Below are 24740 nucleotides of genomic sequence, written 5' to 3' on the forward strand. Positions count from 1 at the left end.
AGGTATCTACAGGCTGGGCTGAACCTCTTGGTTCTATGTAAAGTGCAAGAACACCAGCTAGATAAAAAACCTCGTCATATACAGGTAAATCAAAACAAGAACGTGGACCCTTAGGACATGCTGGAGACACTTGAAACAGAATCCACAACACAGAAGGTGTTAAGCAGCTTCACTCAGAATGCTAACATTAAAGTCCCCTGAGATTTAAGTCCTGTGGTCATCCTAGGGCCTCAAAGATATTTCTGCATTTTTATGATACTCTTGTGTCCATCAGGCCAAAACAGGAGTCCAGCACAGCTGAATTCCACAAAATCTCTTAAGAAAATAAATGGCCTCTTCTGGAATATCCTCCCTCTGCTTGCAAATAATCCCATCCCATCTGTGCTAAACAATCCCATTCAAACTTTTCTGCAACAATCACAAGATGCCTGTTTACAAGGAGGAAAAACCAACCAACCAACCTCAGGCACTAACAAAAAGCATGATAATTTTAATACTGTCTTTTACTTTGACGCCTCAGCCTCCCCAGTTGTCATTAAAAAAATCCCTTAAGGAAAAAAGTTAAAAATAAAAGAAGGTATGTTTGAGATGAGGCCACAGATGCACTTTCCTATACAGAAGGAACAAGACTTTGGCAAAAATCACATAATTGTTTCCATAAAACACCAATGAAACAAACCAAACTTGAACAGCCTGTAAACGACTGGTTACTCCATACCCCAGCTTTCCAAATTACAGTCTGCAGACTACTTTATCAGAGGTTCTTTTTTCCTAGTAGCTATTTTTAATAAAAGTACATTGAAAAAAATAATTGAAATAATTATTACTATTCCAGAAAGATATTATGTGGTCACAAATGGCCAAAAAATAAATCAAAGATAATCCATGAGAAAGACAAGAAATGGTGTCAAGTCTCCCTATTAATATCACATTGCTGCTATGAAAAAATCTTGGGAGATCTCTGTCAAATTAAAAGTTACGACATTAGAGAAGCAGAGAAGTTTTAGAGAGGAGCCATCATATGCACCAACACAAACACGCATACTAGGAAAACACCCCTCTGGTAGCACCTAATCCAATGAAGAAACAGAATTTCAGACTTAAAGACAGATGGCAATGCTGTTCATTCTAAGAGTTACAGTCATAGTCCTATCATGTTATATACCCTGTACTAATACGAGTACTGCTAATTTCCAACGATTTTCATAAACTAAATCATGGATTTTGAACAAGTGTTTCTTGCTCCTGGATTTACTGTCAACTACTCAATATAATTATTTTTAGCATAGTGGTTTTTTTAACTGATGAGACAACCAAATACACTTTACATCCTTCTTCCTGGTAAGACTTTGCATTGTTTGTATCTGATGCAAATAAAAATTTAATATATTTAAAGACATAACAAAATGTAAAGTGTTTCTTCAACTACAGAAGCAAAATCAAAATCTTATTTGGGTACATACACATACAGACAAAAACACAGCCACACTAAGGAGTAAGACAAAGTCACTTCACACTCCCATAAAACAATGAGTTTACATGTATAAAAAACATATTGATAGATTGCAAAGAATAAATTTAACATATAGTTTCAATTCAAGGCTTGTTGGTCTACTGTTTTGCCATCTTCAGCAGCAAAACGTAATTAAACTTTGCCTCGGGAGTGTGATGAAGAAGAGTCAGCTGCTCCCTTTACAAAATATATGGGAAAACACCTCAAGACGACAAATGAAAAATCAGTGCCTGATAAAGGGGCCGGTATCTAAAGAAAACTAACAGGAAATACCAAGAACATCCTCAGAGTTAAGATACCCGACTATGGACAATATGTATATACTTAATTCTGCTTGCAGTAGAAAGTCTGAAGATGTATCCTATGCACCAATCCTGAAAAGAGATCACTGTTTTTCATTATTTATTCCAAAGTCCAAGCACTTTAAAAAAAAAACAAAAAAAACCCCACAAACCAGAAAACGACAAACCATCAACATTCTGCTTCTCCTGTGTTTAATTACAGAAATAGAGTAAGCTGCACTGCACCAATACAGAATTTACCAGCAAACAGCAACACAATTACTTTGTCAAAGAATGTAAGCAGAACATAAGCCCGAGTTTACGTGACCAAAAATATCATGTAAATAACTCTCAATATATATTTAAAAATAGTATGATTGAAACATTGTCACCTTGTAAAAGTGTCAACAGCCAAACTACAAGTACAAAAAAAGGGAAAACATCTACTGAAGAATGACAGGAATAGAAAGCGTTGTGGTATTTTCTTTTAATATGACAACATAGCATTCACATGGCCAGTATGGTGAGTTAAAGCTTGCCATGTTCAAGACCAATGAAGCAGACTCAAGACTTACGGAATACTTTCAGACTCACAGAAGACTCTCTAAATGCCCTCTCACCACGATTCCATCGAACAGCAGCATGGTACCTAAACACCCTATACACCTCATCCACAGCACAGACCAACTTCCTCTGCATTCAAGTACACCAGTTTGGCCATGCTCACTCAAGCTGCAAGAGACAAGTCTATTGTTTCCAATTCCTAGCATAGTCAAGTACACATTTGTTAAAATAAAAGTCCATCAATTTATCTTCTGAGGATTGAAATCTAGTGCTACTAAAAATCAATGACAAAAAAGTTGTGCTATTTCACTACTATCAAGTTGTGACTTTTTTTTTTTTTAAATTACAGGATTTTCATTTGACATTTAAAGATTAAAACAGAACAGTGAGATGTTACCTTTCTGTAGATATCCAAAAGAAAACACTATTATCCTAGCACTCATTGGTGTTTCTTAGAATCACTCACTGGTATTTGTGAGAGTAACTGCTAGACTGTTAGAATTATAAAGTCTTAAGTATTGATCATTTTAAGGCAAATTCTCTCAAGTATTCTGTGGCTCAAGGTCATATATACATGTTTATTCAAAATGTTTCTCCACAGTCAATTCTCTGTAACTATTGTTAAATGATAAGCATTAATTCTGTAACTTCATCATTGATGACATTATGCACCCTTGCATTTATACAAGTCTGATTCCAAATCAAAACATAAAAAAAGTTTTATGCTAGATCAAAACTAATTATTTGTAAATAATTAAGTGACTTATTTTCATAGTTCACAACCTTAATGTTAAACACGATCACAAACTTTTATTCACTTTTTTTATGAGACTGTTTCAACAAAAGCATAACTTTTCGTTTTGTTGTGTTAAAGAGAAATAATTGCTCAGGACTGAAACCTGTTGTAAAAGATGAAAGTCCACTCTCCTATAAACTTTTTTAAATGTTTATGCTGTAAAAACAGGTGACATTACAACTGAGCGCAGCTGCCTTAAAAAAAAAAAAAATATATATATATACCTCCACCTTTCAGATCCAAATCTCGTAATTCCTCTGCAAGAAGTACTTTTCGAGTATCAGTGAAAATTTTGGTAGGCAGACCAAATGCCAGATGACATGTCTTTTAAGGTAAGCTAAAACCACTCACTGGAGTTTTTGAAAGAAAAATCAGTATCAGAGAAACTGGCAAAGACATTCACACCATAACTTCTCAATAATTCAAGCACTGGACAGACTACAGTAGCTGAAGCAGTCAACTTGGTGATGTAAAAGGGTTTTGCACGAACTAAAAAACCGACGAGGTATGCATCTGTTTTTCAATTCTATTCTTAGTTCTTTTAATTAAAGCTAAAATGTAGTATTATCAATTATTGCCAATAACTTTCTATAGCCTTAGTCATCTCCATCAGTCAAGGTAGACTAAGCCAGCATCGCTATTGTCCTCTTGTTCTTCAGCAACTATTCAACACTACTGTCTCCTACCTACGTAAGAGTTATGCTGAGGTATGTCTCATTCAATCAGTCTTGTGACTTCAGGTGAACCAAAGTCTTGACCCAAAGGAGAAAAAAAAAAAACCCAAATTCCAAATTCTCATTCTATATGTAAGTTTGACAATGGTACCCAATTTAATAATGGGTCATTAGGACTGTCTTAATCAATATTTTAAAATAATATACTGCCTAGGAGGACACAACACAGAGGCAAATCTAAAACTGCTTAGATCTTATTCCATTGACACAATTTTCTCACTGTAACTGAAATGGTGTATTGATTTGTCTTTGAAGATAAGCGAAACCCTCTCTGCCTCAAGTTGCACTTACAGTGTTGCTCGTAGTCTACTTTGAACTATCTCTGAAAGCAGATTTGGAAATCGAGACCAAGTAGAAAAATGAGTTTTATACTTTACCTTCATTCATCATCACAACACATATCGAACTAATCTTACTAAGGTATCACCTGGAAAACCTTGGAAAAATCTCCACTGTGCTATACTGTTTCTAGGAAACTTCTGCTCCTTCTGACATGAGCAAGATTGCTGTTTTGGCATCATACTAAAGCCCTAGTGCCTCCATTTCTGACCCCTTCAAACAAAAACAAGCTGCTCAACAATGTCTAATCCGTGCGTCATGTAATCCTGCTTAATACTCTATAAACTCTGGGTAATATTTGGGTAGTTTTTAAATTTAGCAAAGAACATCCTGGCCTACTTCAAAGATACCCTCGCCTTGAGCAGCATTCCCTAGAAATGTTGCCCAAACTCATTTCAAAGAAGAAACACAAACACACATAAACACATAAGAGAAATGAACAAATGATGAAATAAGGGATCCTGGTCTAATGACATAATAAAAACATATACTATCACAAATCAAATTATTGAAGCAGGAGTACATTATGCAAGCATCAAATACACCACTCACCAAAACAATTAAAGAGACATTCTAAGTTTCTAACACTGTTTTGGCCCATTTACCAGCAGCAGAAAAAGCCCCGCACAAGTTTGCCCGACCCTCTGCTTCCAGCAAGGACAGAGTCTGTTGCAGAGGACTGTAGCACAGCCAGCAAAATCACAGAAGCCTTCCTCTCATTGACACAGAGCTATTAATATAAAGTCGGCCATCGCTCCGCCGGAGAAATAGAAAATCCCTTCTTTGAGACAACATTCACTTTCTGCAGCATCATTATCTTGGAAGTGGCTTGCACTGCAAACACTACCAAAGAGGTCTAAATGAAATTCCATTATAATTCTTCAGTACACAGTCCTCACTGTCCTTTCTAAGATCTTTCAGAGCCTCACTGAAGGACAAATATGTTCCTATTTTGTTTAGGCTCTCAGGCAGACAGTCTCCAATCATTAGCCTCTCGTCAACAGCGATGCTGGGGTAGATTACTAGTGCGTAGTGCTTGTAATGGCAGGTGCATGGCCCTGGGGCTGCCATCTGCCAGGAAGGAAGTGTTCTCCTCTAGGATGCTGAAGAGATTGACAAATAATGTAAACAAAGCGCTGAATCATTGCTAATCTATGGAATCAAGCTATTGCATTGCTCTTCAGAGATGTACATGTTACCATCGGAGGTGGGGGCATAAGTCTGGGGCTTGGGTTGTTTTTTTTTCCTCTTAACTACTTCTGTGATTGATTTACTGAGATTAAAAACACTCTCTAAAATAGCTTTTATTTAACTGAGACTGGGAAATCTGGATTTGAAAACAAATGAAAAACTACCCTCATACCAAAGATGTTTAATTTGAAAAGTATTTCCCCACTGTTAACTTGTACCTCTTTACAGAGTGTATTGCCACTTACTTTACATAAGAGCTAGACTTCTCTAATTACTACTTTTGATACACTTATATACAATATTGGGCCATCATCACTGATAAAATGAGGCGATCTGAAAATTTTTTAAAGTGAAAAAAAAAAAGGATAGTGACAGAAGTAGGAATATATTGCCTTTTGTCTTTCAAAGCAATTTCCAAACAGATTTCTCATGATCAGATTGAATATTTTCCTAAACAGTGCTAGTTTAGTGGCCCATTTTTTACCTCAGCTACCAAGCGATAGCATGACGCCATATAAATGTCCACACACTTACCAAGCTAGTTGCTGTGATCATACCTATTCTTCAAGGTTATTCATGACTGACTGGAAACACAGAGAAGATTACAGAGAGTCACATAAAAAATACACTTCATGAAGAGCTCAAGTGCTATCATATATAGTAATGCTTGAGGCTCGCTCAAAGACAGCAGCAATGTGTAAAGATGTAAGCAATCTTTACATTGATTTCTCTGTGGTTTGGATCAGGCTTATAATACCTGAGCCTTAAAAGCTTGCTTTAAATACAAACACTTACAAACCTATAACTAAGGGATTGATCCTATCCAAAGTAGTGTGGAAACTGCAAATACAATCTAAACCAGTAATCCTAGTTTCTTCCATTGCTGAGAAAAGATGCAGGGGGAAAATTTGTTGTACTTTATAACTTGGATTTAATAGATGTGGGAGCAGTCACACTTTGCTGGTTCCATTTACCACTGCTGGTTCTCAAGAACTCCCAGGAGAATAAGTGACCCAAGATGCCCACATGCTGGATTGCTAAAGGCAGTTGAGACGAACACAAGTACAAAGAAAACAACAAAAGTTTTCCTTTGGAAAGGCTGCAGAAGGAAAACCAGCTTTTTCAACAAGGGGCAGGAAAGGGACTAGTCAGTTGAACTTGGCTTTTCAAGACTGCCACTCTTGACCCCCTACATACATACTCACAGAAACTTTAAAAGTAACTACATGCCAGACAACAGGCACACAAACAAAACTATCTGAACTTTGGGGTCACCACAGTGTCTTCCAAAAACTCAAAGAGATGCCACCCACTTCCACATAAACACAGATTGCTTCTAAGCAAACACTCTAAGAAAATAACAACAAAAACCAGAATTGTGAAACCCTCATAACTAAGCACCCTACTTTGTCAAATCAGTTGCTACGCTCACTTTAAATTGCTATTGCACACACTGCACCAACGTAACATTAAAACTTCCACCAACTCTGCTTTAGTATATAATGACTAATACACAACACATCTAGACACAAAGAGAAAACATATGGACAACCAGTACAAAAGCATACTGTACTTCAACAAATTGGGAGGAGAAAAAGACCCCAGATGTAGCCATTTATTTAAGTGTTTATTACTTCAAAAAGAAACATACTAATGATGCTTTAGGAAAAAAACAAACTGATATAAACAGAAAATGCCTAGATGTACTTTTGTTGCTGCTTAACTGATGAACAGGGAGAAAAGTTAAATTACACTCTAGCTGACTTTTTTTTGTGGATGCTTGCTAAGTTTCAACTTTTAAACTACTTCAGCATTCCAGTGTCATTAACACTATTTAAAAATAATAGTAAATCAAGTGTAAAGCAACCCATGTTATTCTTTCCTTATTAAAAAAAAAGAACCACCATCATATAAAACATGCCCTAATACCTTCTCTGTTCAAGCACTCCTTTATCCATTTTACTTGCAAGAAAAAGTTAGTCTCTGTAGCTATCTTGAAAGAAATCAAGTAATCAGAAGCAATCATCAACCTAAGCATTTCCTCTGCCTTGAGCAATGACTGTACTGGTTCATTTTAGAACAAATCCACCATTCAACTCCATCTATAACAATTTATCTTAAATGACTCAAAATAACCATGACATTCTTTCTATGAGCAGTATAGCTAACCATAATTTAAAGCATAAAGCAAAATAAAAGTCTAATAGATTTTACACGTTTTAATACTCTATCTGCTTGTAAAAAGCTGGCATCCGTATAATCAACATAATTTAAAATATCAAAGGCTTCATTTAATCTTAGATAACATTAGTTTACATTTTGTGTTTCACAAGTGGCACTGCTAGGTTCAGACCTAACCATTTTGGTTTAGCCAGCTGTAAAATGCAATCTCAGAGACAAGAAATTAATTTCTAGAGGCTGTAAAAGAAGATTTCATATTTTTACTCCAAAACATTAAGAGGTTAAATAAAACCCAAAACTATGTAAGGTATTAAAAGTACGTCAGTTCTTTTTGGTTTAAATGTTGATATTCTCATTGACTTTAATCTGTAAGGGAAACTACTACAACTAATTTATTAAAAAAAAGTATTTTAAAGTTACACAAACTTCTAAGAGAGCATATAGTTATTTTAATACTTTTAAAAAGTCATTTTAAAATCAATACAGAGACAATTAAGATTCTAAACTTTATGGAAGTTTGGACTATTAAGAGGGAAAAAAATAAACCCAACACTTAATTCATTGTGCAAACTTAATCCCAAAGAAAAAAAGAAACAAGGGTTATGTCACCAATAACATAAAATGCCATTAGAAAGACACAGGAAGAGATTTCTTAAGATAGGCTTTTTATTGTTTAGGTGCAATCGTAAAACCCTCACAAAAGTAAAGAGCTAATTGACAAGGTGGGGGGTGGGGTGTCATGATAAAAAAGATAAATCACCTTATTATGATCTTAAATAGATACATTACAGATGATGACTTCTTTAAATAAATAAAGACAAAAATAATATAGGAGGAAAACAACCCTCAGGGTTTTTTTTTCACCATTACACATAGTATTTCTCCAATTTTAGAAAACTAGACCAATTACTAGAAACATTTAGAAGTTCCAGAGAATGTTGTTAATGGAAAAGAAAACAAAATTCAAGATAACTCGCCCAGTTCTGGTGTTTTCAATGAAACAAAATTCCCTATTACACACCCACAAAAAAGGAATGGGAATTTTACTGAAGAATTTAAGGTTTTATCACAAAGGGTAAAATCTTAACCTCAACAAAACTGAGACAAAACGCCCATTTCACTCCAACAGAATTATGATCCACCATAAGAAGTCATATTATTATCAGGTGTAATCTGTCATAAATACGCTAGAATAAGTAAATTACACTATATGAGAAAAATTAGTGTAAATGTGTCCATAAATAATGATAACCATACACAGTTCATACATTTTCAAGCAAAATGCAGTCATAGTTTAAGAACAACGGTTAATTATCAGCAAATAACAAGTTTAACCAGCCAGTATAATTTTATTTACACGTTAGATGAAAGCAAGTGTTTCTCCAATTTTTAAATACTTGCACACCTTCAGAACACATGAAAATGAAACAAACTAATAATTTCAAGCAACCTTATAACTGTTTTTGTTTTAAGAGCGGTTGTAAATGTCTTGCTTGCTCTTGCCACAACAGGATAACATGGACAGAGATTTCCAAAAGCACAGCACTCCCTACAGCAGAGGCAAGTCACTGATAACAGAGAGACAATCTACATGTGAAAACCAGCCACCACCTTTAAATGGTACCATTTCCCTTAAAACACTTGTCTACACAAAAATACATCTACTGCTACAGACTTTCAGGAAGAATTCAAATTGGTTTTAAACATGTATTTTACACATAACAAAATACTGAATTACTGAGAAGGTAATTACAAGGAGCCTGTTTGAATACGCTCTGAGACCCTCCTGTTCTAAATATTAAATATATGTCAATGTTCTATTTCTGAAAAATCACTAGAAAGCTCTCTTGGTTTTTGAAGAAGTTTCGAAGAATTAAAGCTCCTTCTTTTGCTAACATAGTTACCAAGAAAATTTGAGAAAAGTGCAAACAGCTAAGTAAACAATGCTCATTATATATAAATTATCTCTTGTGCAAACCATTAAACAAAATTAGACTCTCTCAAATCTACCTGAATTACCGCTGTGTTAGTCTTGCTTCAGCTCAAAATACAGTTTTATTTAAATTGCATATGCATTTCTCTGTAAGCCATGAAATTCTTTGTAGTCTCCCAAATTACAATGTCTGAAATCCAAACACGCGGGCACAGTACTTTTTAATTGATCTTTTTAAACAGTAGCAGAAGTCCTTCCGTAAACAGACTTCAGTGTGAAATCCCAATGAAAATCAAAAGAGAAACCAGGAAATTTGCAACAGTTCATGACTTGATCTGACTTATGCCCATAAAGTCCTTTGTGAGGTACTTCTCCTTCCCCATGCTATGAGTTTTCCAGTTTGCTTGCCATAAGTGCAACTAACCCGAGTTTCGGAGTTTGGTACCCAAGCCTGCAGGCTGCTGACTGATGATGCTCGTTGTCAGGTTTTTCCTTACCCACCTTGGCCTGATATTGGCTACATTGATCCCCGAGCCCCAAAACCCTTCCTGCGCCCAGCACGCATGAGTGAGGTGGTAGAGAAGACAGCCTTGCCTCCTGCAGAGAGAGCACATCTCCACCAGCTTCCCCGTACCACTTCTCCATGCGGTCTGCATTTAAAAGCTTATAGGAAAGAGGAAAAATAAATACGCATGCAGATTAAATATTAAAATAAGGTAAACCTGTAATCACCCCGTGACAAACACATAGCAGAACTGAACCCTCTCCTCTGCACGGCGTGTACCGAATCCACATGGCTGTGTTTACTGTATTATCCTTTTCTTTACTGGATGGGAAGAACAGCAGTCGGTTCCTCCTGCTCATCTCGCCCACTGGCTCTTTCATTCCAGCTTTTCGCCCGGACGGTGACTGAGTTCTCATCCACTCCAGGTTTTCTCGGCGACTGGAGCCCGCTCCCCTCCCCCCTCCCCCGCCTTAGGGTCAGCAGTTTGGGGAATGTTGTGGAAATAGCTCTTTCCCAACATGGGGCTCGGTTTGCAGTTGGGGCTTGTAGGTGGCTCACGAAAAACTCCTCGTTTCTGTCAAAAAAACATCAGTTTGCCAAGGAAGGGGAGAGGGGCTCTGCTGGAGCTCGGGCAAGGAGAGCGGCAGCATCAGCATCCCCACCGTTCTGGGACAAGGCACAGGGATCCTGAAAACGACCCCAGCAAAACTAAAAGCAGCAGACAAATAACGCCCTGCCCCCGGCCCTTCCAGTCATTCAGAATAAGTGTTCATCCTTTCCAACTCTGACATTTCATTCAACAATTCTCTCATCTTAATTAGGCCCAAAGTTTGATCTGCAAATGGTGGATTCTCTTATCTTTTCCATCTTCCTCTACTTGCCATCAAAAAAGAAAGTATTTTCTTCTTGAAAATCAACTAGCTACCATGAAAACAGGCATAAAACCTGCAAGTGGCTCATACAAACTGTTGCTGTTTGCTTTTTACTGATGAGCTCTATCAGTGCTGTGAATACAGACTAGTACCTATTCACCAAGAACTCCTTTCACCTAGTATGCTACTTCACCTACTGAGACTCATGAACATTACAGGTATGTATGCATACGGGTTTAAAGTACCATGTCTTGCATAAATTCAAGAGCAGAGAGAATCTCCACAGTGTCTCATCATTAACTTTTAATCCATGACAGACTGGCTGTTCTGTGTTCCCCTCAAGCAGCCGTATGAATTGTCACTCCCTAAGAGGAAGCAGAGTGGGAGGTGGGGGTGTATTTCTTTGTTTCTCTTTTTGTTTTTAAATGGCACCTCAACAAAGGAAAAGCTACGTAATTCAAACCTAAATTCTCTCTCACCCCAAGTTTCAGATTTCTTCGGTTTGCTTTTGTCTTCCATCACCCAGCATTTGCAACCCGTATAAAAGTGAGCCGACCAACTGGTCATCTGCCTTGGGACTGAGCCGCCAGCTGGAACACAGTCACACACCACCATAGCGTGGGCCTTGAAGTGAAATGTGCCATACAAGATGCAACAGCTCATGCATATCGTGACTTCTGGACAGAATCCTTACTATTTTTTTTTAAAAATCATATTCCACGCTCACCAGGATTTACTGTTACAGCTTTTGTAAGAGAAAAGATATTTCAAAACCAAGATAATAAATCTATCCTTCTCATTTTGGTACAATTGATCTTTCCAGCTAGAGACTGAAGGATTTTTTTTTTCATGTATCTGATGTCTTCAGTCCAACAGTCCTGGTTTTCAACTCATTTTACATTTTTAAGTCGTATTTAGAAACTGCATTAACATAAACTGTTTTGGTCACATTTTCCAAAATCTTACATGAGAAACCTCTGAAGTACAGCCCAAACATAGTAACTGTGTAAACATTAGCTTCTATTGGGGTATCTAGAAGCATACATTCATAATAATAGCACAGCAGAGTTCAAACGTTAAGAAATAACCCGAATTGAAACTTTTTCTCATATAAAGAGCCAGCAAGTTCCTCCAAGGCCATTTATTACAGGACATGTTGGGGGTAAAAGATATCTCTAAGAAAGGGAGGAGAGACAGCACTGCTCGACAAAACACAACCCCCACGGTGAGAAACAAACAGCAAGCACAAACACCCGTGTCAGCCACTGTCAGGCGTAGCTACTCACCTTTCACAGCACTCGCTTCTTTCAAGTTGTGAGACAGAAAGTCTATGCTGGCATAGGCGCTCATCTCTACTCCACTGATGCCCCCGTTCAGGACATGCCTGGCTTTCGACCTGGCTTTGTCACAGTTTGCCAGGGTCCCATCTACAACATCGATGGCGATGTAGTTGAGGCCATTTTGGAAGCCAGCCGAGGTCTCCCGGCACATGGGGCTGCTACCCTGCTCCTCCTCCAGGCCTTCGCTTTTCCTGAGGGACACATTCTCCACTGAGGCCGAGTTGTGCCGTTTGGGGTTGTGTGCGAAGGAGGGGGACACGGGGGTCACAGTGGTGGTGGAGGAGAAAGTTTCCGAGCTGTGCCTCCGGCGCCCCTGGGGATCTGCTCGGATGACCTTGGCCCCCCGGTTAGGGTCTGGGGGAGGGCTAGAGAGAATGAAAGCTTCCACCCCAGAGAGAGTGAGCCTCTTCACCCCAGCCGTGGGGCTGGTCACCCGGGCACTTTCTGGCTTCTGAACAATGGGTTGAGGTGGGGTGGTGGCCATACCAAAGGTCATCTCAGTATAATCCCCACCATCAGATGGGCTGGATGAACAAGCCACCCCCACGGCTGCCTTCAGATAGCGCCCATCAGGCTGGCTGGTGCTGGAGGAAGAGCCTGGTGAGAGCGCTTCCAGGGAGCCCACCGAGATCGTGCCTGACTGGGAAGGGGATTGCGACCCAAAGTCAATGTTCATGTAGTCAGAGAGAGGGGAGCGCCTCTGCCCCGTGCCTGAGCCCAGGGAGGAGGCCGGGCTGTCAGCAGGCAGTGAAGGGGGTGAATAGACAGCAGCATCTCCAAAGTCAATGTTGATGTATTCGCCAGGGCTCTTGGGCTCGGGCGGCAGAGGGTGCTCGTTCATGCTGGGTAGCATCGTCCGCAGGGTCTCCAAAGAGAGGCGGCTGGGCCGGGCCACCCGCTGGCACCGCTGGCTGAGGAAGCTCTCGGTCCGGCTGTGCCGCAGGGGCGAAGGCACCGTGTGGCTGGAGGGGGTAAAGGTACCAGTGGGTGACTGGGCCACTCCACACACCACCTCCTCTGGGATCATCCTCCCCGGAGAGTTCATGAAGACATACTGGTCACTGTCTTTTGCTAGGCCCTGGCTCTTGTAGGAGCGGGGCAAGGAGCTGTAGGAGTAGCAGCCAGGCTTGGGGGCCTCACTGGACCCGTGCCCTGAAGAGGCAAAAAAGAAGTCCGGAGGGGTGAGGGAGGGAGCCTGGGGCCCATGCTGGGGGTCTCGAGGGGACATGTTAATGTAATCACCGTTACTCAGCCTCCCGTCCGAGCTCTCCACAGACAGCTTGGAGCCACACCACATCCGCATGTACCCGCTATCATCAGGGGAGCTCTCCCCAGGCGAGTTGGTCTTGTAGCTGCTCCCGTTCCCGGGGGACCCACCACCCACCCCCGCCCGGGGCTGCAGGATCTGCTTGGGGGCAGACACGCTGGTGGGGCTCATGGGCATGTAGTCATCGCCAGCCCGGCTTCCCTGCCCTAAGGCTGCAGCCACACCGGGGGTCATGGGCATGTAGCCGTCGTCACCTCCCCCTCCTCCTCCCGCTGCCGGCGGTCCCAGGTTGGTGCTGCTGCTGCCGGAGCTGCGGTGGGAGCCGATCTCGATGTCCCCATAGTCCTCGGGGTAGGGGGTGTAAGTCACTTTGGGGGAAGCCCCGGCGTGGCAGGAGGGCAAGAGGCGGCCGGCGCTGTCGGCAAAGGTGGCGCGCATCAGCGTGTACTCGTCGAGGGAGGCGGAGGAGACCTGCGGCGGGGCGGGCCGCTGTCGGCACGGGGTTGTCAGGGAGTAGGTCCGCTTCCGATGGCCCCGGTCGGCCGCGGCGTCGGGACAAGGCCGGTAGCAGAGGCGGCCGCTCGGGGGTCGCTCCATCGCCATGTAGCCGTAGAGGTCGGCACCGCCCCCGGGGTCCCGCACCGGGGGGGTCTCGGCCACCGACTCGGGGGTGTTGCTGCGGTTGCTGGCGGTGGAGGAGGAGGAGAAGGGGCGCAGATCGCCGCCCGGGCTGGAGCCGTACTCGTCGAAGGACATGAAGCCAGCGTCGCTAGGGGAGCCGGAGACAGAGGCGCTGCCGCTGGACGGGCGCTGCGGGTGATGCGGGTGGGCAGGCTCGGAACTGAGGCCGCTGCCGGAGGAGAGGCTGATGGGACTGGTGGCGGAGGGGGGAGAGTGGGAGGCGGGCATGGACATGGAGCGGCTGCTCTGCAGACCGCCGCCGGCCAATACCGGCAGCAGCTTCCCCGCCTGCCGGCCCCCGCCGCCGCTGCTAAGCGTGTGCGAGCGGCTGAGGGGGGTCCGCACGGGGCCCGGGCTCATGGGGCTGCCGGCCGCCGAGCCCACCCGGCAGCCGTCGCCCTCGCTGGCCGTCCGCACTCGGCACGGCGTGCACTTTGTGCTGGTGCTGGCGGCGAGGCTGTCGGTGCGGGAGCGGCGGAGGAGGCCGGTCTGGCTTGGAGGCAGGTTGACCAGGTGGTGGTGCCGGCGGCCGGGCACGGTGATGGGGTGAGTGGCAGAGCCGCCGCCGGGCCCGGCGGCCCCCCCGGAGGAAGAGGAGGAGGAGGACTGGCTCTTGCTGCGGGGTCGGAACTCGGACAGCTCCTTCAGCGCCTTCATGGCTTCCAGGATTGTCTCGTGAATGTTCTGGGCCACCACCGAGTCGTCCGCCTGCATCCAGAGCTCGCCGGGGCCGGTGGCCGCCGAGCGCCCCACCTCGATGAAGAAAAAGCTGTCGGAGTGGCCGCAGCGGCGGATGTTCATCAGCTGTAGCGTGACCGAGGGCAGCTCGCAGTTGAGGCGCACGAACCCAATGGTGCGGGCCGAGAGACAGAGCCGGTGGACGCCGGTGAGGTTTTTGCTCTGCCCCAAGCCCTTGGGCTTCAGCGTCACCTGCCAGACCTCCCGGTAGGCTGCGGTCGCCGGGGTTATCAGCCCGTAGTTGAGGTCCTCGCCGGCGGCGGCAAGTGAGGCGGCGGCTGCGCTGCAGGAGGCGGAAAAGGGAGAGGCGAGGTGGCGGTGGGGGGACCCCTGACAGGCCGCCTTGCCCTCGTTGAGCAGGTCGGTGAGAGCCCGGTACCAGCCCTCCTGCTCTTGTTCGTTCTCGGCCGCCACGGCGAAGTACTCGTCCTTGGTGTAGAGGGCGATGAGGTACTTGTGCTTGGCGTCTGCCCGCTTGTTGATGTTGAGGCAGGAGTCCAGAGCGATCACCCGCTTGGGCGCCCCGGACTTATTCCTCCATTTCTTCTCGCTCTCGTAGTACTCCAGGCGGGCGCCCCCCGCCTCCTCCCCGGCGCCCGGACCCCGCAGCACGAAGAAGCGCTTGTGGCCGTGCTTCTGCTTGCGCAGGTACCCGCACTTCCTCACGCCCTGGTTGTTGTTGTTGTTGTTGTTCAGGTTTGGGCCGGGCGGGGAGCTCAGGGGGGGCAGCAGCCCCAGCACGGCGGGGCTCGCCATCCCCGATCCCGCGGCGAGAGCGCCGCCCGGCTCCTCTCTCTGCTGCCGCCGCTCGGGGCTTAGCGCCGAGGGAAAGAAGGAAAAAAAAAAATAGAGGTGGGGAGAACCGGCTGAAATAAAGTTATTCCTCCGCAGGAAGAGCGCGGCTGCCCGGAGCCGCAGTGGGATCCTCCACCGTCGCCTCTAGGCAGCGAGTGCTGCCGGCGGTCGCCCGGCGTTCTCTCCGGCTCGGGTACCGGCGGCGCTGCTGCCGTTTCCCGGCTGCTGCTGCCGCTGCTGGTGCCGCCGCGGCTGCTGCCGGCACCGGCGGGAGTTTCGCCGTAAGTAACACATCGCGCACCGAGTGCCCCAACTAAAGAGCAAAACAACACGTGACCGCCGCCTTACCGAGACGCTCACACACCGAGACGGGGCGGAGCGCGCTTGCCGTCGGCACCGCCCCGCATTGGCCGCCGCGCCGCTCGAAGGACGGCTCCATCCGCCAATGGGACGGCGGGGGGAGGCCCGCGCGTGCAAGACGGCGCTAGGCCGTTGGATGGTGGGAGCCTCGCCCCCTACTCCTCTCCCGCCCCTCCGCGGCGGGCGCGTTCCCGCCCACAGCCTCCGTCCCCCCTCAGGCGCAGTGGGACCCGCCTTCTTCTCTCCGCCACTACCCTCGCGCACAGAGACCGGGGCGCGCCGGGGACGCGGGCACGGTGGGGAGAGCCGGTAAAACGCGGAGAGCCAGCTGCTGTTCCTCACCATCAATGCTAGCCCGGCGGGCGGGACAGTGGGAGCGGAGGGGAGCACCGGCGGAGCTGCCGGTGCCATCAGGTGCTGCCGACCCGCCTGCCGCTAGCCGCTCGCCCCCGTAGCAGCGCTTCCGGGCCTGCGTGTGCGCCAGTCTTCCCTCCCGCACACCCCCACACACCCGTGTGTGCGTCAGTCCTCGCACACGCACGCACGGCAGCTCCCACCCTATACCCCCAAACCACCACCACCACCCCCCCAGCTGTACGCGCACTCCTCCACCCGGTGTGTCAGCCCGCGCCCACGCGGCACGGCATGCGTGACCGCCCCCGCGCTCCCCACACCGCACGCGCCACCTTTTCCCTTCCCCGCCCCGAAACACTCGGTGAGTCGCCGCCCCCCCTGAGGCCCGGCTGCTCCCGCCCCCCCCAGCGGTTATTTACGTGCGCCGAGGAAAAGCCACCTGGAGGGGGTGGCTGTAGCACTGCTACTGTTACTTTGGGTTTAATTACATAAATCAATTTTTGCGGGCGGTCCGCGTTAGCGGTGAATAAGGGCAGCGTCCGCCGCGTTTCCTCGGGAAACGAACACGGCTCTGCCGCGGGATCACGGCGCGGCAATTAAGGAAGGAGGAGCGGTGGGGGAAGCGCAGCCCCCGGCTCTTCGCCCCGCGCTGCCCGTGTCCCCTGTCGCCGCCCGCCCGCCCTCCTTCCAGGCATCGTGCAGGGTCTCCGCGGGCCCCTCCGCGGGGCGGGCGCGCAAACTGGCGGTCTCGCCTGTTTACAGGGGAGCCGCACGTTAGTGCCGGCCGTGCCCGGGGATCAATGGGCGTCTTTCTCTCCCTGCCGCCGGAGGGAGGTGAATGGCGCAGGGAATGGGAGGGGAGGCAAGGGGTGGGCGGCGGGCGTACTTCGGCCGTGAGCGGGTAAGGGGCCTCGGCCGGGGTGGGCGGCCGGTTCGGCAGTCCCCATTCTCCTGTGTACGGCGGGAGCACGGGGCGGGGATGCGCCCGGCGGCCGCCAGCCCCCCCCTCCCCCCCCCCCTTGAAGACAGTGGCGGCTACACGAAGCATGTGGCGCGGAGGGCTGTCTGGTGCCGGGGGAGGAATCCTGGAAGTCAGAGGATGGAGGAGAAAAGGCTGCGTCCAGCTCAGCCTCTTTCTAATCGCCGCCACATCTCCTCCCGCCCCGAGAGTAGTGGGGGAAGTCCCGCTTCGCACACGCCCGCGAGGAAGAGTGAGGCTGGGGTCACGCAAACAAACATCCACCCGCGCTTTCCATCCCTTCCCTTGATGGCTTTCGGGACGAGCTTTCATTTTTCGGCCTGCGATGATGCTGAAACGGGCGGGTTTGCGTGGAAAGTTGAGGGGAGGGTAAAAAAAGAAAAAAAACCCCAACAGACTACAGCCAAGAAGAAAACAGGCAAAAAAGATGAAAGTGGTGCGAAGCTTCCAGCTGCTGCCGTGCCGCGGCCAGAGGCGGGCGCTCCCGGTGCTGGCGGCGGGGCTGCACGCAGCCCGCATATACCGCTGCTGCCCGGCTGGGCTCCGCTCCGCTCCCTCCTGCCCGAAATTCCCCGCGGTTTGGGTCATAATAACCCATTTAGAAATCAACAGCTGTAACGCGGGGGGTGGGGGGCGGGGACGGACACGGCGACGGTGGGTGATTTGAAAAGGCCACTTCACTGTAAATACTGGTACGCTGCAATAAAGCAGCTTTTTAGGAAAGACCTCTCCCTTACGGGGAAATACTAACAGTTACATACAAGGTAGCAGTTACCCAGTGTTTTGTGTTGTATGTGTTTGTTGTTCTTAAGGACGGGGGTTGAGGGGGGGATGCGGAGGAAAAGAAGTACTTGGAGATCAGAGGCACCGACCTCTCAGCAGGAACAAGAAAAGGGTGTCTGCACCGTGGAACTGCTTTAGTGCATAAGTGTTAATATAATACTTGTGACCTCTGTGTACCTGGGCGACTCCTCGCAGAAAACGATGCTTCCCATCTGTACCATCCTGGTAACGTTCTTTGATTTCCTTATCTGTAAAAATGCATAGACTCGGTAATTGTCAATCTAGACGATACCTAATGATGGTATAATATATCTCATTGAGGCAAGTTTAATGTGGAAACTCAATAGTTGGTTTTCTGCCTGTAACGAGCCGGACCACCCGCTGTAGTCACACTACTGAAGGCATACGGGGGAGTTAGTTATCGGAACAATCTTTTGCCAGGCTCGTAAACAAGAGGAGCCTTTTGTCTGGAAACCCCTTGGAAATTTGGAAAGATATTTCCAGGTGTTTATTAAATATACTTGGTGACCTTGAGCAAGCATTTTAAAGTCTGACATGTAAAAATTAGTATTATTAATTCACTTGCTTGATATTTCTGTAGATATTATTCTTCACTGTGTGTGCAATACACATTTCATATACTGGCTAGAGCAGCAGAACTAAGTTTGCTAACATTTTCTATGATAAAGGCATTAGATAAACTAGAACTCAAGGTTGAAGTTTAAATTTCTGTATTGGCATTGATAAAGGGAGCATCTTGAGCAGTTTGTTTTTAGCAATGACCAATTCCTAACAAGTATTTTTCCCATCATTACATTTGGGGTGTGGTGTTTTTTTAATGCATAACTGGGGTACAGAGCACACAAAGTGGGACTCAGGTGTGTGTAAAATTCAGGGTGAAAAGCCCTATTGTTTCATGACTACCACTCTAGAACAAAGGACCCAGTTTACACACCTGATCTGTCTTATTTGAGGTTTTCTCTGAATTGCTTTTCAAAACCGTATCCCTTCTGGAATATTTTCCTGGTCTTTTCAGTGTAATTGCAGGGGCATTAAAATAAATACACTAACACCACTCATCCATCCCACCTTTCAGCTACAGGTTACTGTTTCTACAGACTGGCATGTCTTATGCTTCAGCTTTTCCTATGTGTTCTGTAGCATATTAGTTTCTGAAATAAGTGAGTTTTCAGTGAATTTGGATGGTTGAAGCATAGCCCATGCTCTTTCATTCCACCAAGTAATTTCAGGCAGAACACAGCAAATGGACAAATGAGGACAGCAGTATCTTCAGTAACCGCAATAGATTTGTGAGATGTTTGCTTAAAGCATCTCTGTAGAATTAGTCCATCATGGTGAAAGAAAAACTGATCTTGTTTTACCTCTTCTGTTCCTTTTCTTCTGTGATATCACCCTGCCCCATCTCCATTTCACCACAGTTATCTTCTAGTTTGAGGTTTTTCCTGAGAATGCTTTGCTAATATATATGGTAGACCAACAAAATAGCACTAATGCTATCTTTTCAACCTATTAAACTATGCTTTTGCCAGCATACCTTGCTTCAGCCATCTTTTTCCTCTAAGAATAATAATCTCTGCTTGGAAATGGTCAGATTGATCAAAATATACTACCTATGTGAGGGATGTTTGCTGTCAGTTATGTCAGCCATAAATTGTTACTCTGCCCACCCTATACTGGCAGAGACATGCCTAGAAAATTATAGACCTTGTTTATGAAAATGATGCAGTTTAGTGTAGACAGAGCAAATAAGAGTTTTGCTGGCAGAGAGCCCTACTGATTTCACATTTCCATGCTTCAGGTACTTGGGGTCTCTCAGCTGTATGTCAAAAGGAAAAAAAACCCAAACCCAACCCAAAACCAAACAAACAGGGAAAAAAAAAAGGAGTGATTCTTGCACTTATGTGTACATATATTTAAACTGTGGGTTTTGGTTACTGAGCTGTCTAGATGGATGACAGTGGCTGGCAACACCATTTTGCAGGTAATGAACTTCTCTAGCCATCAGTGAATTTTGCTTGAGAAGACTGTTTGCCTGAATAGTAGTTACATGGTCAGATAAAAGTATTACCTCTAGAGGCACACAACTGGTTTTAGTCACCTATGGAAGCCTAACAAGCCCAGCATGCAGGATCCAGATTTTTGTTCGTGGGTTTTGTTGTTTGTTTTTTTTCCTCACATTGCAGGATTGGAGCACCAGGCATTATGAATATATAGCTATATTTTAATAATGCCCCAAATTACAGGTAGACTGCTCACAAAATGCTTTCTGAGATGATGGATACATGAGTAGGTTGAATTAAAAAAAAATGTCACATCCTTTAAAAATTCATTTTTGTTTGTCCTTAGTCTACGTCTCACTTTGAAATCTCTTTCAATTTCAGGATAAGGAGTAACAGTTGAAAGGAATATGCTTGATGTTTGGCTTGGCTGTTGCCTTCTACCTGTTGCCAGGATCACAGAGGTGATGGTAGTGAAACCATGGGGAAAAAAAGTGTACAGAAAGATTACGTGCGTCAGCAACATTTTCTTACTCTATCAAGGGTACAGTTATCTGTTCCAACAAAATAGAGTGATTTATATTTTGATGTCCTTGAACTTCTACATAAACAGGCGAAGTCAGTTTATTCCCTTGTACATTTATTTGCCTAGTTCTGATGCAGTGTCATTCTGGTTACATATTTCATAACCTTACTGTAAGAGAACATGAACTTCCATCAACTCATTCCTCTCTAACCTTTCTGAGCTCCTTCGAGTGCCCCTCTACTATGACTGCCATTACCCAGTTGTGAAATCTATTTTATTTGGAAGGGAGGACAGACCATCTTTCCAGATATTTTCATGAAATTATTTCTTGATACTACTCATTTAATAACACATAACAGGATGCCTCTAAAGCAAGAGTAACGCTTGGGGATGCAGTTGTTGTGTACCCCTTTAAATTGAGGCTGACATTTTTCTGCCTTTTTTATTTTTGTCCCCACTCTTAATCTTGTGGAAACAATTCAGGATAGCTTTGTACGTGAGGGAAAGATACTCAGAAATCATAGATGCTGAAAATACTTCTTTCTTCAGTAAAAATTAGTTTCCTGAGTGAATGTTGCAGTCAGATTTCCAGAGAATTCCGAAACAATGTCAAGGTTACTAGCTTCTATGTGCCTATATGGGAAGGGAAGAAAGCTGAGGAAGACCTGAATCATGCCTTATTTCCAGTTCGACCTGGATATTTTTTACGGTTTCAGCCCGTTTCTTCCACAAAATTTCTATCTCAAGTCTGGTCTGAACAGGGAGACAATTCCCCGTGTGACAGGTGAACCCCCCAAAAAGGCGTGTTTTGGGGACAAGCATTGACTCGGCAGCGCGTCCCCGGTAAGCACCGCGATGCTCCGGCTGCAGGCTTGTGCCAGGCTGGGGGGTCCTCGGGGCAGGCCCCCCGCCCGCAACCACCTCCCGCTGGGCTCTGCGCGTTTGCCCATAGAAATCGCTGCCTTTGTTAAACCTCTCGGGGGAAATACCGGAGGGGGAACGACACACGCACCAGCTCTTTCGTCGCTCCGCTGCCAGTGCGAAAATTACGCACGGGGGGCGGAGATGCGTCAGCGTGTTGCGATGACCAGGACTGCCTTCCTGGAACATCTCTGTTGTTATTGTTCTTGTTGGTTGCGGGTGTAATGTTTTATTCACCCCACGGCGGCGACGGAGGGAGCTCACCGCAGCAGCTCCGGCCGCCGCCGCAGCAGCAGACGCCTCGTTCCCCCTTCAGCCACCACGGGCGAGGGCGGGAGCCGCGCTTGCGCGCGCTACCACCGCCTGGCGGCGCCGCGTCCGCCGCCCCGCGCGCCGCTGGGGCCTCCTGTGCCGCGCGGGGCGAGCGCGGGCACCCGCGCGCCCTCAGCGCCGGCGGGCGGGAAAGGGAGTGGCTCCCGCCGTCCTGTGAGGCAGGGGTCGACACAGAGCTTTTAAAACGATGGGGTTTGGCGGGGGGAGTGCTCTCGTTTATTCCTTCTGGTGTGATCGCAAATATATAGATATATCAAAAATACTGCTGTTTATTTATGTATATGATTCTAAAGAAAAGCAAAGCAAAAAAGGCTAGAGAATATAACCAGTCCTGAACGTTTCTGAGGAAATAGAGCCAAATATTTTCAAACAATAGATGAAGTTTGTACCCCTCTTGAGTAGAAGAATGTGTAAATACCTAAGAATCATTGAAATCAATGCCTTTTTCTTCTTTTTTCTTTAAAGAGATTTTGTAATGTACCTTTCTGACCTGCATGGATAGTCAAGTTTTTCGGTCCTTCGGGGTATTTCTGTTCAAGAAGAGACGGGTGATAGAATTCGATATTTCTTTGATGCAATATTTACAGAAAATTTGCAAAGGTCTGTTTGCCCAAACACAATAGGACTCCAGCAGAAGAGACTGGGATTTTTTTTTGTTTGTTTGGTTTGGTATTTGGTTTGTTTTTTGTTTTAATGTGGTTTTGTTGTTGTCTGCTTTTCACCGCTCTGTTTCTTTCCAGGTAGTATTCTGCTTGAAAATCTGATCGTTTACTTGTTTTTTCCCTAGGCAGGTTACTCCAGCCTCTCTGTTTGTTTTTTAACTACTCTTGGAGGCAGCTCCCTAGCAAAACAATCCCAGGCATTCAGCTTTCCCCTCTGCCCTACAATTCATTTGGCTATTTGTCTTTGTTTCGGATGGCCTTTGCATCTACTTTAGATAGTAACCCTTTTTCCTCTAGCTTTTGGGTTGGTTTGTTTTTTAAAACTTCAGAAGCGAGCCTGACTTCCTCTGTCATTTATCTTGACATCAGGATAATTTTCCTAACAGCAGGGGTAATGCAGTCCTGGAGTAGATTGTCAAGGGATTTTTATAGAGTCTCCATCACTGGAGCATTTTAAGCTGCGCAAATATTTATTGGGAATGACACAAGTATAGTCGTCCTGACTCAGGGCAGTGTGATAGTCTAGATGATCTCATGTTTACTTCCAGTTCTGTTTTATTGGATTTCTGTGATATACACACCTTATAAATAGCCCTAGGACTATTACTGCTGAAAAGGAAAAAACAGTCGTCTTCTTTTTTTTTCCCATTTTCTGTGTACTCGTTTGATTGTGAAAATAAAGAATATATAACTGTGGTTATGAATTGTCACTGTATTGAACCAGATATTGGCGCAACTCTTGCTTCTGTAAAACATTGATCTAATCTGTGCACTCACAAGACCACCAGCGAGATAAAGAGACATTTGGGGAAGTAGAGTCACTGCAGAGGAAAATCTTGGCTGCTTTTCTCAGTGTACTGCTTCAGTGGAAGCTTTATGTGAGTAAAATGAGGAAGACTTGCCCTCGGAATGGGCTGACTGCTTTCAAGGAGAATTATTGTCTATCTGCATTAATTTAGACAGCGTCTGGGAAACTCACTGAAGCCTCAGGCCCCCATTGTGCCTGACATTGTGTAGATGAGTAATTAATGGTGGGCCTCCTGTTTAATGTATATATTGTACATATAGAATGAATGAAGGAAGACGGCCTATGTGGGAAGTCAAGTGGGAGAAAGATGATTCTGCAATCCCATGAATGGTGCGACTGACAAGCAGTGGTTTCAGCTTGCCAGTTGCCTAACTGGTGGTCTCTGTAGGCATGCCCAGCATTTTTAAAAGTACTGAAAAGTGTCAAACTTCTATATTTCGGTGGATTCATGTGCACAGGGAAAGCACAGAAGGCAGCACGTGTACTGAAGGAAAAGATGGAGTATCTTTTTCAATATATTTTTGGAAGCATATTTTTTCAGACATACAGCTTGGGTGCAACCATTAATTTCAGAAAGATGAAGCCTTGCAACGAGATCAGTATGAGACTGTTGACACTACAAATTTATGCAGTTTCACGTGCCTAAAAGGGGGGTTGGATAAAACCTTCTTCCAGTTGGTGAGCATCGTAGCTCAAACATCACGCTCACTGGTACACACTGTCATGAATGTCTGGCCTGTGGGGCAGAAGGAGGAGAAGTGAGTATCTCCAAGATCCTTGTTTGTAGCAAAGACTACTGTGATGGGAGGCAATTTCTGTGTCTAACTAATAATAATAACTTGCTAAAAATTTCCCATCAAATAATTTCCACACACACAAAAAAATCATGTGTGTTCTTCTGACTATTCACGGACGCAAAACCAAATGGTCACTTCGGGTCAATAAAATATTCATGTCAACATTACATTTTCATTTCTGAAGTGAGAGACCACAAAATCAAATACAAGTGAAGAGTGTGCTTTCAGTTAAACTGCTGATTAAGCAAAGGGATGGCATCTGTAACAGGAGAGAATGAGGTAATTGTGGCAAATGAACATGTATTTAATTTTGTTTCTTGCATTTAATCATAGAATAAGGGAATGTTTCTGGGTGCGTCACTTCATTCCTACGCACTTCTCTTTTGAGAGACTTTATGCTGACCTGTAAAACCTTTCGAAGCTGCGGAAGTAGATTTTTTAAAGGTGAGTAACTCCAAACACAGATGTT

General features: G+C 45.4%; 1 protein-coding gene across 2 annotated transcripts in view; it reads right to left on the reverse strand.

Annotated features, from left to right (window-relative positions):
- The window catches only part of IRS2 (insulin receptor substrate 2), a 30808-nt gene extending 14727 nt beyond the window's left edge, over nucleotides 1-16081 (reverse strand). The window contains exons 1-2 of one of the 2 annotated variants that reach the window (XM_061996569.1): nucleotides 12196-16081; nucleotides 8881-10195 (exon numbers count right to left, since the gene is read on the reverse strand). In XM_061996569.1, the coding sequence (XP_061852553.1) occupies nucleotides 10050-10195; nucleotides 12196-15691 (3642 nt within the window). In that variant the 5' untranslated portion in view covers nucleotides 15692-16081 and the 3' untranslated portion in view covers nucleotides 8881-10049. Of the gene's footprint in view, nucleotides 1-8880; nucleotides 10196-12195 lie in introns of those variants that run through there. The other variant, XM_061996577.1, reaches the window with a different exon arrangement.
- Nucleotides 16082-24740: the final 8659 nt, after the last annotated feature.

The sequence above is a fragment of the Colius striatus genome, chromosome 1 (genome assembly GCF_028858725.1).
Source record: "Colius striatus isolate bColStr4 chromosome 1, bColStr4.1.hap1, whole genome shotgun sequence".
Lineage (NCBI taxonomy): Eukaryota > Metazoa > Chordata > Aves > Coliiformes > Coliidae > Colius > Colius striatus.